This window comes from Budorcas taxicolor, chromosome 11 (genome assembly GCF_023091745.1).
Source record: "Budorcas taxicolor isolate Tak-1 chromosome 11, Takin1.1, whole genome shotgun sequence".
NCBI classification, from domain to species: Eukaryota; Metazoa; Chordata; class Mammalia; order Artiodactyla; family Bovidae; genus Budorcas; species Budorcas taxicolor.
In genome coordinates, this window is record NC_068920.1 from 152,850,988 (window position 1) to 152,865,805 (window position 14,818).

The 14,818-nt window shown below is 40.7% G+C and overlaps 1 protein-coding gene across 1 annotated transcript; it reads left to right on the top strand.

Annotated features, from left to right (window-relative positions):
• The first annotated feature begins 12,965 nt into the window (after positions 1-12,965).
• LOC128056461 (olfactory receptor 1N1) lies at positions 12,966-13,904 on the top strand. Its single transcript, XM_052649232.1, has one exon. It carries the CDS (start codon positions 12,969-12,971, stop codon positions 13,902-13,904), a length of 936 nt encoding a protein of 311 aa, XP_052505192.1. The 5' UTR covers positions 12,966-12,968.
• The last annotated feature ends 914 nt before the right edge of the window (positions 13,905-14,818 follow it).

The following is a 14,818-nucleotide window of genomic DNA, read 5'->3' on the forward strand; positions in this document are numbered from 1 at the left end:
ATTCAGGTATGACCTAAATCAAATCCCTGATGATTATACAGTGGAAGTGAGAAGTACATTCAAGGGATTAGATCTGATAGAGTGCCTGAAAAACTGTGGACAGAGGTTCATGACATTGTACAAGAGGCAGTGATCAAGACCATTCCCAAGAAAAAGAAATGCAAAAAGGCAAAATGGTTGTCTGAGGAGGCCTTACAAATAGCTGAGAGAAGAAGAGAAGTGAAAAGCAAAGGAGAAAAGGAAAGATATAAGCATCTGAATGCAGAGTTCCAAAGAAGAGCAAGGACAGATAAGAAAGCCTTCCTCAGGGATCAGTGCAAAGAAGTAGAGGAAAACAATAGAATGGGAAAGTCTAGAGATCTCTTCAAGAAAATTAGAGATACCAAGGGAACATTTCATGCAAAGATGGGCACAATAAAGGACAGAAATGGTCTGGACCTAATCGAAGCAGATGTTAAGAAGAGGTAACAAGAATACACAGAAAAACTATACAAAAAAGATCTTCATGACCGTGATAACCATGATGGTGTGATCACTCACCTATAGCCAGATGTCCTGGAATGCAAAGCCAAGTGGGACTTAGGAAGCAGTCCTATGAACAAAGCTAGTGGAGGTGATGGAATTCCAGTTGAGTGATTTCAAATCCTAAAAAATGATGCTGTGAAAGTGCTACACTCAATATGTCAGCAAATGTTGAAAACTCAGCAGTGGCCACAGGACTGGAAAAGGTCAGTTTTCATTCCAGTCCCAAAGAAAGGCGATGCCAAGTAATGCTCAGACTATCACACAATTGCACTCATCTCACACACTAGCAAATAAATACTCAAAATTCTCCAAGCCAGACTTCAACAGTACGTGAACCATGAACTTCCAGATGTACAAGCTGGCTTTTTTAATATAAATTTATTTATTTTAATTGGAGGTTAATTACTTTATAATATTGTATTGGTTTTGCCATACATCAAGCTGGTTTTAGAAAAGGCAGAGGAACCAGAGATCAGATTGCCAACATCTGTTGGATCATGGAAAAAGCACGAGAGTTCCAGAAAAACATCTACTTCTGCTTTATTGACTATGCCAAAGACTTTGACTATGTGGATCACAACAAACTGTGTAAAATTCTTCAAGAGATGGGAATACCAGACCATCTCATCTGCCTTCTGAGAAATCTGTATGCAGCTCAAGAAGCCACAGTGAGAACTGGACATGGGACAACAGACTGGCTCCAAATCGGGAAAGGAGTACATCAAGGCTATATACTGTCACCCTGCTTATTTAACTTATATGCAGAGCACATCATGTGAAATGCTGGATAGATGAAGCATAAGCTGGAATCAAGATTGCTGGGAGAAATATCAATAACCTTAGATATGCAGATGACATCACCCTTATGGCAGAAAGCAAAGAAGAACTAAAGAGCCTCTTGATGAAAGTGGAAGAGGAGAGGGAAAAGGTTGGCTTAAAACTCAACATTTAGAAAATGAAGATCATAGCATCCGGAAACATCACTTCATGGCAAATAGATGGGGAAACAATGGAAACAGTGACAGACTATTTTCTTGGGTTCCATAATCACTGCAGATGGTGATTGCAGCCATGAAATTAAAAGATGCTTGTTCCTTGGAAGAAAAGCTATGACCAACCTAGATAGCATATTCAAAAGCAGAGACATTACTTTGCCAACAAAGACCCATTGCCAGGAGCCAGCATGGGGAATCCCACCTGTGGCAAAGGTCATGAGGAAGGGGTCCTGACAAACGCAAAGGCAGGATCAGGCCTCAGGGGTCCCCCTGGATTTTCTTGAGCATCTACCCCCCAAAACCAGAGTCTGCCTGCTTTACTGTGTTATGCTTTCCACCTACTCTTCTGACATTACAGAGGGGCTGTCCCCCACCACCTTTCTCTGAAAGGAGTTAACTTAGAGCTCCAGTTAATAAGTCTCCTGGGTGTAACAAGAGTGTTTCAGTCCAAAAACTCCCCTGATGGCTCTCTAGCCTGCCTGACAAGTTTGTCCAGCCTCTTACAACCACACATGTGATTGTTCACAGCCTCCCAACCGTGAGAGGCACGAGACGCTCTAAAACTTTCTAAATACAGAGTCTTATGAGAAGTTAGAAATTATTAGTGTAGTATTAGGGGGTTGTTAGAAATATACTGGTGGAGGGTTTCATTGTTGAGCCAATATTTGCTGCTAAGTCTCCATATCCCTTATCCCTTATATACATTGATATAACTCGCATATAGGAGGAGAAGGCAATGGCACCCCACTCCAGTACTCTTGCCTGGAAAATCCCATGGATGGAGGAGCCTGGTAGGCTGCAGTCCATGGGGTCGCTAAGTGTCAGACATGACTTAGCGACTTCACTTTTACTTTTCACTTTTCACTTTCATGCATTGGAGAAGGAAACGGCAACCCACTCCAGTGTTCTTGCCTGGAGAATCCCAGGGACGGGGGAGCCTGGTGGGCTGCCATCTCTGGGGTCGCACAGAGTCGGACATGACTGAAGCGACTTAGCAGCAGCATATAGGAAAAATAAGTAATAATCTTTGATAGTAATCACATTAAACCTTAGGCTAGTATATTTTTTTCTTGATTATACCCTTACCCTATAGGAATGTAACCTTATCTAGTACTCTCGGAGAGTGGCACCTAACTTAAGAAAAATCACCTTTGGAGAAAATAAGTTTTCTGGTTGACTAATCATCATCAGAAAGGGTCATAAAATGTTAGCAGGCCTCTTGGCCAAAAGATGATGTAAATCACCTGAGAACTTTGTATATCGGAAGGAATGCAGAAAGAAAGTGTGGTTTCAATAAGGGTCAGGACTGCTGACCCTGCATGACTTTGTATTATCCATTGATCTCTATGTACAACTTAAGTATAAAAGCTCTCCTGAAAAATAAAGAGATGGACCAGTTCCTGGAAAGACTGGTTTCCCCTGCGTCATCTTTTCTTGTTCTCTCCTTTTCAGGCTGAATTCCTGTCTGGAGAACAGAGGCTCTCCATGTCTACTTATTTGCCCTGGCTTCTAAGACCCACGTGAGAGGGAGCCCAAGGTGGGGCACCCTCCGCTATTCAAGCGGGCGCCGGTGGCCTATGTAGACGGTGCTAGCCCCTTGTCTCAGGGCTTTATTTGTCTCCTGTGTAAACCAAGGAATACAGCCTCTTTTTCTCCTCTATTAATATAGCCTCTTTTTCTCCTCTATTTTCTCCACTACACTATTCTTTCCTAATCTTTCTTTATATCTCTAACTAAATAATTCTTTCCTAATAGCCAACTCCATCCCCGGTTTGAATTACCCTGGATCCACCGGGGCTGGACCCCAACAACCCATCTAGTCAAAGCTATGATTTTTCTAGTAATCATGTATGGATCTGAGGGTTGGACTATAAAGAAAGCTGACACCAAAGAATTGATGCTTTTGAACTGTGGTGTTGGAGTAGACTCTTGAGAGTCCCTTGGACTGCAAGGAGATCAAACCAGTCAATCCTAAAGGAAATCAGTTCTGAATATTCATTGGAAGGACTGACGCTGGAACTGAAGCTTCAATACTTTGGCCATCTGATGTGAAGAACTGACTCATTGGAAAAGACTCTGATGCTGGGAAAGATTGAAGGCAGGAGGAGAAGGGGACGACAGAGATGAGATGGTTGGATGGCATCACTGACTCAATGGACATGAGTTTGAGCAAGCTTTGGAGTTGCTGATGGACATGAACACCTGGCGTGCTGCAGTCGATGGGGTTGCAAAGAGTCAGACATGACTGAGTGACTGAACTGAACTGAAAAAGCTTCAGAATCTCATTCCATTGAAACATGAGGTCAAGGTCCAAGATCTTGTCATCTAAATGAGGTCCAAGTGGAAAAATGTCTCCTTAGATGCACCCCTCTATGTATTGTTCCTTTCAGTCTGAAGACCTTGGATTTTATTTCCTTTACACATATACCCAATACAAGAGTGATACAGACATGGGATAACTACAATGGAAATCATCTGGAAGTGGGAGAGTAGACAGGGAAGCAAGCGGGAAACTCAAACCTGTGTTTCATTCATTCTCATTGCTGCTGACATTCATTAATGGAAATTACCATAATTCATCTAATCTATTGTTGATAGCTATTTAGGTGATTTTCAGTTTGGTATTTTATAAATAGTGCTGGTATAAACATTTTTATCCAGACCTCTTGAGGAATGTGTATACACATTTTAGTTGGATATATGTTTAATAGTAGAATTTGGGAATCCTATGTTTTGCATGGTTCAGCTTTAGTTTTTCAGAGTGATTGTTCTATGGTGTTGACAGTGGTTATGAGATTCTGGTTGCTCCAATCTCACTAACATTTGGTACAGTCTTTTTCATTTTAGCTATTCTGATAGATGTGTAGTAGTAACACATTGTAGGTTAAATTTAAGCTGTCCTGATGACCAATGAGGTTGAAAACATTTTCATGTGTTTTAAAAAATATTTGATATTACATTCTGATATATTTTTAAATGTGTTTTGGAGTTTCTTTCTATTCCTTGATTTGAAAAGGGTCTTATATATACATACTGGTATACAATATTTCGTGAAACGCATGCATGACACATGTCTCCTTCTTGCCTGTGCATTGACTTTTCACTCTCTTACTGGTGCCTTTTGAAAAATAGAAGTTCTTAATTTTATTTTAATTTTTTTATTATTTTTTTTAGAAGTTCTTAATTTTAATATGGTCCCACTTATTTATTTACTTTCAGTTATTCTGTTTGTGTCCTATTTAAGAGATAGCTGCATACTTCTTGATTAGGAAGATATTTGTGTTTTCATAAAAAATTTTGTTGTTTTGTCTTTTATTTGTATATGAATCTAGTTGGAACTGATTTTTTATACAGCATGAGGTCAGGATCAAATTAATTATTTTTCATTTGAATATCATATTAACTGATAATTTTGTGAAAAGCATATAAATTTGAAGTGCTAACTACAATGAATTTTGTACTGGAACTGCCTGGAAGCCCTGTGTTTATAGAAGGAGCTGTCGATTTTGAGTTTCACTGTAGGATTATCTGGCTGGGAAAACTTTCAGGGGAAGGCCAATGCCAGTATCCTTAGTTCTTTCCTGCTCAGCTACTTGAATGTCTTAGAAATTTTTACACTATTCTGTATTCACAATATAGGTCATTAGGTTTCAGGATTCATCATTTGGTATTATATATAGTCATGTATATATTTTTCTGGGCTTTATTTTTCTGGGCTCTAAAATCACTGCAGATGGTGATTGCAGCCATGAAATTAAAAGATGCTTACTCCTTGGAAGGAATGTTATTAAAAAGCAGAGACATTACTTTGTCAACAAAGGTCCATATAATCAAGGCTATGGTTTTTCCAGTGGTCATGTATGGATGTGAGAGTTGGACTATAAAGAAAACTGAGCACCAAAGAACTGATGTTTTTGAACTATGATGTTGGAGAAGACTCTTGAGAGTCCCTTGGACTGCAAGGAGATCCAACCAGTCCATCCTAAAGATCAGTCCTGGGTGTTCATTGGAAGGACTGATGTTGAAGCTGAAACTCTGATACTTTGGCCACCTGATGTGAAGAGCTGACTCATTGGAAAAGACCCTGATGCTGGGAAAGATTGAGGGCAGGAGGAGAAGGGGACAACAGAGGATGAGATGGTTGGATGGCATCACTGACTCGATGGACATGGGTTTGGGTGGACTTCAAGAGCTGGTGATGGACAGGGAGGCCTGGCGTGCTGCAGTTCATGGGGTTCAAAGAGTCCGACATGACTGAGAGACTGAACTGAACTGATAGTCATGTAAGGGCTTCCCAAGTGGTGCTAGTGGTAAAACACTCGCCTGCCAATGCAGGATAGGTGGGTTCCCTCCCTGGATCAAGAAGATCCCTTGGGGAAGGAAATGGCAACCCACTCCAGTATCCTTGCCTGGGGAATCCTATGGACGGAGGAGCCTGGCAGGCTATGTCCATAGGGTTGCAAACAGTCGATCATGACTGAAGGACTTAGCACGCACACGCACATGTGCATATACGCATGCACACACACACACACACACACACACACACACACACACACAGAGTCATGCAAAAGGCTTCCCTGGTGGTGCTAGTGGAAAAGAACCCATCTGCCAAAGCCTGGTGGCTCAGATGGTAAAGAATCCGCCTGCAATGTGGGAGACCTGGGTTCGATCTCTGGGTTGGGACGATCCCCTGGAGGTGGGCATGGCAACCCACTCCAGTATTCTTGCCTGAAAATCCCTATGGACAGAAGAGCCTAGTGGGTGCAGCCCATGGGGTCGCAAAGAGTAGGACACGACTGAGCAACTAAGCACAGCACAGCCAATTCAGGAGACACAAGAGAGTTGGGTTTATCCCTGGGTGGGGGAGATCCCCTGGAGGAGGGCATGGCAACTCACTCCAGATTCTTGCCTGGAGAATCCCCACAGACAGAGGAGCCTGGAGGGCTACAGTCCATAGGGTTGCACAGAGTTGGACATGACTGAACTTAGCACACATGCACATAGTCATATAATTCTTGTTTTTGTATATGATTCACTATTCTGAATTTTATGTGACAACTCCTAGTCACAACTTCTCCAGAAAATAAAACTACCAACTTCTGCTGGGATAGAAGAAGAGAGTATTCCAGTAGTGAGGAGTGAAAACTAGAATCTAGAGATTTAGTTTCTGAAATAGCTATCACCTCTGAGGTTATTTCATATATCCAGAGCTCCCAGTTTCTGATTTTTTGTGGATTCTTCAGTATTAACAAAATTGATTATTTTATTTCATCTACCACCAGCTTAGTATCTAGCTTCTTCATGTCTGTTAACCCACTCACCATTGTCAAAGATAAATTATACATGTGGAGTTAAAGAAGCAAGGAAGACTTTATTCAAGAATACTGCAATTGGAGAGACAGACTGAAGTCAATTCTGCTGAAACAAAAGGCAGGGGGATTTATAAGAGCTGGGATTAGCTAATGGAAAAGTATTGGAGGATGTTATAAAGAAGGTAGGTCAGAGATATAAGCCATCTATTAATATACTTGCTAATTGGCATCTATTGAAGTTAGGTTCCTACCCTTTCACAGAGACTGGAAGACAGGGGTGTTATCTTCATTGATAATTACATTTCAAAGAGATAGCTCCCAGAACCTTGAGAAAGACATTCTTAAGGTATAAGAACTAGTATAACAGACAAGAGCCTGGAAGATTTACAGCCCAAAAGGGCAAAGAAAGAATTTTAAAACACAATTTTTCTAAAGTAGATGTTCTAAAAAATGGGAGGTCAGCAGTTTATAGTCAGGAAAAAACTGTCTAACATTTAGTCAAGTTGAGGAAAGAAAGAGCATTTTGATCACCACTCACTCATCCCTTTGCTTTCCAACTTTTGAAATTTTACTGTTGCTTGCTTTCCACTCTTCTCTGCCCTCATGGGTTTATGTCTTTTTTAAAAAGTCACTTTACTTTTAGTAGGTTTGAGGGGACCATAAGATTGAATGCATGGCTCTAATATAACATCTTTAACCAGAAGTTCAAGAATTCTTTAAGTATGTCGTATGCCACTAAACTGCACATGTGAATACAGGCAGTTTCTGGATTTCTTTAAAGGAGGAGCTTCAGTTCAGTTCAGTTCAGTCACTCAGTAGTGTCCAGCTCTTTGCGACCCCATGAATCGCAGCACGCCAGGCCTCCCTGTCCAGCACCAACTCCCGGAGTTCATTCAGACCCGTGTCCATCGAGTCAGTGATGCCATCCAGCCATCTCATCCTCTGTCGTCCCCTTCTCCTCCTGCCCCCAATCCCTCCCAGCATCCAAGTCTTTTCCAATGAGTCAACTCTTCACATGAGGTGGCCAAAGTACCGGAGTTTCAGCTTTAGCATCATTCCTTCCAAAGAAATCCCAGGGCTGATCTCCTTCAGAATGGACTGGTTGGATCTCCTTGCAGTCCAAGGGACTCTCAAGAGTCTTCTCCAACACCACAGTTCAAAAGTATCAATTCTTTGGCGCTCAGCCTTCTTCACAGTCCAACTCTCACATCCACACATGACTACTGTAAAAACCATAGCCTTGACCAGACGGACCTTAGTCGGCAAAGTAATGTCTCTGCTTTTGAAAGGAGGAGCTTAGGGGCAGGAATCTTGTTGCAAGGGGGCAGCTAGGAGACTTCTTTACATAGAAAGTGGCATTTTTGTCGTGAACTGCTATTACATATCAATACAAATAACACCAATCCTTAATGCTACCATTTAACAAGAGAAAGAAGTAAAGCTTCCAAGTTGTTTTAATGAAGCCAACACTGTACTAATTTGATCTATTATATGAGATACAGAGGAGAAACTGGGGAATTATGAGTGTTCTAACAAGGCTCTGGGGAACTCTTTCCCATGACGCCCTGTCTACATATGGCCAATGTAGAGCCCTGTTCAGTCTCTTCCTGATATAGTCTGATGAGCCCTCTCCATTTCTGAGTCCCTTATTCAGGTTTCAAAATATAAAATATTTCAAAATTGCTGTAGACCTGAGTGGGGTCAGTGTACCATGTGCCACTGCTGCTGCTAAGTCACTTCAGTCATGTCCGACTCTGTGCGACCCCATAGACGGCAGCCCACCAGGCTCCCCCATCCCAGGCAAGAGTACTGGAGTGGGGTGCCATTGTCTTTTCCAGTACCATGTGCCCCAGACAATCTTAAATACTCTTCATTCTGGGCTTCTCTGTTCCAGTTGGCAAAGGTAACTGTGATTGCTCCAACTTCCCCTTCACACCTAGCTATGGCTTGGCTTTGCAATCTTTTGCTGATTTCTTGGGCTCCTTACTGGGAATTCTGGTATTTCTTTCTCTCCTTTCCTCACCCTAAACTTGTTTATAACATCAGTTGAGCAATCTGACTTATGTTTCTGGATATTTGCCAATTGTATTTATTATTCTTGATCCTAAATCCTGATTCCACATAATCCCATCACAAAGGTTGTCAGGAAGAATCTGAGCTCTTTCCTCCTTCCTTCCAAATTAAGGATAACCATAGTGCCTTCTTCCTGGTAACTGATATAGCAGTAAGAAGAGAAATGAGACAAAGAGTTGCAAACTAGTAAGCCCTGCCTTTGGAAAAATCCTCTCCGTCAAGGCCAAGCCATGTTTTACCTGTTGGCAGACACAGTAGGTGAAGAAGTGGCAGAAGTAAGTAAAGGGAATTTATCACTATGGGGTGACAAAGCCAGAGGGTTGGCCCAAGGATCTGGAGCTGCTCATTTTTGTCTCTAAGAGCTGTAGAGTTTTTTGAGATTATAGTCAGGATGAAGGCTGAGAAACTCTTTTAGGGAAAGAAGAACCAAAGAATAGGACAACAGAATCAAAGGATAAGGCCCTTGATAGGAAAAAAAAAAAAAAAGATGAAGGTAAAAAGCAGGGTTGACAATGGAGACTTTTAGACCGTTTGTTAAGGATTTTGAAAATTTTCTGATGTTAAATGGTCAGTGCTATTGATGAAGAGGGCACTAAGGGAATAACCTGATTCAGGCATTACACACTGACAGATATAGTGAAACAAATGCAACTCCATCCTAAGATAACTTACAGTCCCCTTGAGAAGCTTTGTGGGGATGAGTAGACTTTCTCGCTAAAGGCAAGGTCTGCAGTCAGGAAAGCATAAAATTGTCTAGCCACTCAATCTGTACCACTCTCCTCTCAATGAGATACACAAAGAATCTGTCACTTTTCAGAACACAGTTATTAGAATGTGCCCAGTCAGGGGAGTCCAATCTTTGTGAGGCATCGTATTCTCCATGGAAAGATGGGAGTAGGAGAAAAATAACTTAGTTTGTGGTTTTATGATCTCTTGGGAAAAATTATATAGTTCTGAGATGCATTCCTAAATTAGTATAGGGTTCAGGAATAAATAAATACGCAATAGTGTTCAGATATTCTTCATGTTCAAGAAGTGTTAACTCCAAAATAAGAATAATGTTTCAGTAAATCTTCTTGTCCATCTATAGGTAAGTTTTTCTTTAAGTGTGGAGTTTGAATAGAAGTTAAGAATAGGAACATATTTAGATCTGCAAGATACTGATAACAAAAAAATAAAAATAAAAAAGATAACTGACTTAACAGAAAGGGCACTGGTCAGAGAGGCTGCATATCCTGGTTGTCATACCATATCTTCCTCTAAAGCACAGTGTAAATTATTTCAATAACTTTATTTTTGAACTTTAGCTTATTCATCTGTGAATCAAATGGAAGAGTTAAGCAAAATTATTTACTCTTAGTCTCTGAAAAAGTGAAAGTGTTAATCACTCAGTTGTGTCCAACTTTTTGTGACTCATGGATTGTAGCCTGCCAGGCTCCTCTGTCCGTGGAATTCTTCAGACAAGAATGCTGGAGTGGATCGTCCTTTTTTTCTCCAGGGGACCTTTCGGACCCAGGTATGGAGCCCGGGTCTCCTGCATTGCAGGGAGAGTCTTACCATCTGAGCCACGAGGGAAGCCCTTCTTAGTCTCTGCTGAGCATTAAAATACTTAAGGAGAATTTAGTTTTTGTTTTTAAATGATACCCAGTATTTAAACTGGGTAGCCAGACTATATCCTAAAAATTTTAACTCAGTAAATCTGGATAAGTCTGAAGGGTCTGTATTTTTTAAAGCGTCTCATTTGGTTATGATTGTGACCGATGTTTGGGGGTCTCTAGACCACATGATCTTGTATGTGTGTGCACTCAGTCACTCATTCATGCCCAACTCTTCGTGACCCCACAGACTGCAGCTCCGCAGGCTCCTCTGTCTATGGGACTTTCCTGACAAGAATACTGAATTGGGGACCATTTCCTCCTCCAGGGGATAGTCTTGACCCAAGGATTGACTCTGCATCTCCTTCGACTCCTGTATTGGCAGGTGGATTCTTTACGACTGAATCACCCAGGAATGCCATATGATCCTGTAGGTTCTGTCTAGTTCTTAAATTTTATTGTTCTTTTATGAAAAATAAGTATATAAGATAGAAAAACCACAAGTGAGGTTAAAGATTCTAAAATAGAAATACTGAGAGATAAAATATAAAGGTGATAAAATATAAAGAGATAAAATAAAATATAAATAGGAAACCACTTTCTATCTAATGCTAGCATCTAATGCTATGGGTTTGAATTCTAGCTCCAATATTTACAAATTGTTGGTGCAAATGATTCAAGTATCCTTAGCCTCAGTTTTCTTCAACACACAGTCTTAAGCATAACAATCTCTCCTTCCTTGTTTTGTTTAAGAGCTAAAGCAGTCTGTATGAAGTGCTTAGTTGAGCACCTGACATGTAACAAGTGGACACAAATGTTAGCTGCAGGATGACCCTATGCCAATGATAAAAACTGAAAGACAGGGAAAAAATGCACTGCATAGTTTCAAAGGGAACCCTCTTACACTGTTGGTGGGAATGCAAATTAGTACAGCCACTATGGAGAACAGTGTGGAGATTCCTTAAAAAACTGGAAATAGAACTGCCATATGACCCAGCAATCCCACTGCTGGGCATACACACCGAGGAAACCAGAATTGAAAGGGACACATGTACCCCAATGTTCATCACAGCACTGTTTATAATAGCCAGGACATGGAAGCAACCTAGATGTCCATCAGCAGATGAATGGATAAGAAAGCTGTGGTACATATACACAATGGAGTGTTACTCAGCCATTAAAAAGAATACATTTGAATCAGTTCTAATGAGGTGGATGAAACTGGAGCCTATTATACAGAGTGAAGTAGGCCAGAAAGAAAAACACCAATATAATATACTAATGCATATATATGGAATTTAGAGAGATGGGAACGATAACCCTGTATGTAAGACAGCAAAAGAGACACAAATGTATAGAACAGGCTTTTGGACTCTGGGAGAGGGAAAGGGTGGGATGATTTGGGAGAATGGCATTGAAACATGTATAATATCATATATTAAATGAATCGCCAGTCCAGGCTTGATGCATGATACTGGATGCTTGGGGCTGGTGCACTGGGACAACCCAGAGGGATGGTACGGGGAGGGAGGAGGGAGTGGGGTTCAGGATGGGGAATACTTGTACACCTGTGGCAGATTCATGTTGATGTATGACAAAACGAATACAATATTGTAAAGTAATTAACCTCCAATTATTTAAATATAAATAAATTTATATTTAAAATAAATCAAATGCAAACATTAAACCACAAAAAAATAAAAAATTAATAAAAAAACAAAAATAAAAAATACAATCATATTTTTCATGCTGTTTCATACTCTAAACTTTTTCCCATGTCAATAATAAACAGAGATGTCATAAAAAAAAAAAGAAAATAACGCCCTGCAGTCTAAAATGAGATATTGTGAGGGCTTTAAAAACTATTTTTTATGGAATTCAGGAGCTATCAACAGATTATAAGATTTAGCTCACCTCCACCTACTCGTGGATCTGCGCTACTAAAAATTCAATGCATGATACTGGATGCTTGGGGCTGGTGCACTGAGGTGACCCAGAGGGATGGTACAGGGAGGGAGGAGGGAGGGGGGTTCAGGATGGGGAACACGTGTATACCTGTGGCGGATTCATGTTGATGTATGACAAAACCAATACAATATTGTAAAGTAATTAGCCTCCAATTAAAATAAATAAATTTATATTTTTTAAAAAAATGATGACACTGATACAGGGCTACAGAAGTAGACCAAAATTTTGTAAGACTGAAGCTGAATATGCCCAGAAACTCCCTAAAAGAATCATGTCTGTATAAAAGATTGACCAGAGGGAAGAGAGAGGAAAGAAAAAAACTATAATATTCGTAAGGAGGAAAGAAAGAAGTATGGTCGGATTGGAGGTGAAGTCACGATTGGGGATGAAAATGAAATAAAAAGGAGATTTGGGAGTTGGAAAATTTGACAGACAGCACAGGCAGAAGAAATCTAGCATTCTAACTCTCCTTCCTACCTTCCAGGTGCAGCAGAGTCATGGAAAACCAAACCAGCATTTCTGAATTTTTCCTGCAAGGAATATCTGGCTCGCCAGAGCAACAGCAGTTATTCTTTGGAATTTTCCTGTGTATGTATCTTGTCACCTTGACGGGAAATGTGCTCATCATCCTGGCCATCGGCTCTGACCCACACCTCCACACCCCCATGTACTTCTTTTTGGTCAACCTGTCTTTTGTTGACATAGGTTTAACATCCTCCACAGTAACCAAGATGCTGGTAAATATACAGACACAACTTCACACCATCTCCTATGTTGGCTGCCTCACACAGATGTACTTCTTTCTGATGTTCGGTGATCTGGACAGCTTCTTCCTGGCCGTGATGGCATATGATCGCTATGTGGCCATTTGCTGCCCTCTCCACTACTGCACGGTTATGAGTCTGCGAGTCTGTGCCCTGCTGCTTGCACTGTGTTGGATCCTCACCCACATCGTTGCCTTGACTCACACCCTCCTCATGGCTCGGCTATCCTTCTGTGTTGTTGGGGAAATAGCTCACTTTTTCTGTGACATAATTCCTGTCCTGAAGCTGTCTTGTTCTGACACCCGCATCAATGAGCTGATGGTTTTTGCCTTAGGAGGCACCGTGCTCATGGTCCCCTTCATATGCATTGTCATCTCCTACATTCACATTGTATCTGCCATTCTAAGGATCCGAACGCCGGGTGGGGGTGGCAAGGCCTTTTCCACCTGCAGTTCCCATCTCTGTGTCGTCTGTGTCTTCTATGGGACCCTCTTCAGTGCTTACCTGTGTCCTCCATCCGTTGCCTCTGAAGACAAGGACATTGCAGCAGCTGCAGTGTACACTCTAGTGACCCCCATGCTGAACCCCTTCATCTACAGCCTACGAAACAAGGACATGAAGGTGGCCCTTAAGAGGCTCCTCAGTCATAGGAGAATTATTGCTTCTTAGTAATAATTAGTGATAGTAACTTTAACTTGGAGTCAAACTTGGCTTCAGTTTTGGTCTGCCACACAATAGTCATAAAAGTTACCTAACCTCGCTGAACCTTAGACTTCTCATCGATAAAGTGGAAATATAATCTCTATTTAATAATGTGACTTGGAGAATTAACTAAGATAAACTACAAAATGTGTGTAGTATACTGGCTCATAATCAGATGTTTTTAATAAATGATGGCTATCATTATTACCATCATTCTCAATCTTCACCCCTCTTTCACTGAAAAGGTATAAAAATCTTTTCTTAGAGATCCATTCATTAAACAAATATACACCAGACACCTACTATGTGGGAGGAGGTTTAATAAGTTCTGGGAATAGAACCCTGAACAAGACATTGACCTTGATTTCATGACACTTTCATTCCAGGTTGTTAATTTGTTAATCATAAAAACTGGGGGTCATCTCTATGTTTATAGCACTAAGTGGAGGGTTTGGACAAAAGAAATAAAGAATAGAAATCCATTCTAGGAGATGCAAAATAGGTAAAGACTTCCCTGACAGAAGACTGATAATTCAGTGTTTAGGTTTCCATGATGTTTACTTTATATTCCATGGTTTGCCAAAATTTCAACCAGGAAAGATGACTGAGTTCCATGGGCTGCCTCTTCACCCTACGTATGGGCCAAAATGTTCAATGCCAAGCATCTTTTGTGTGACCTGAAGGAGTGAACACTGCAAACTTTTCCTTATTTACTTTCAGGTTTGTCTTTAGATCTAAAAGGGGCACCAACAGCTTAAACAATTGCAGAGATAGAAAAAAAAAACCAACATTTTTATGGGCACCTAAGTTTTCTTCTGCCTTTAAGAATCTTAAACACATTAAAAATATTATCATTAAAAATAAAGACCATAAAATTTTGA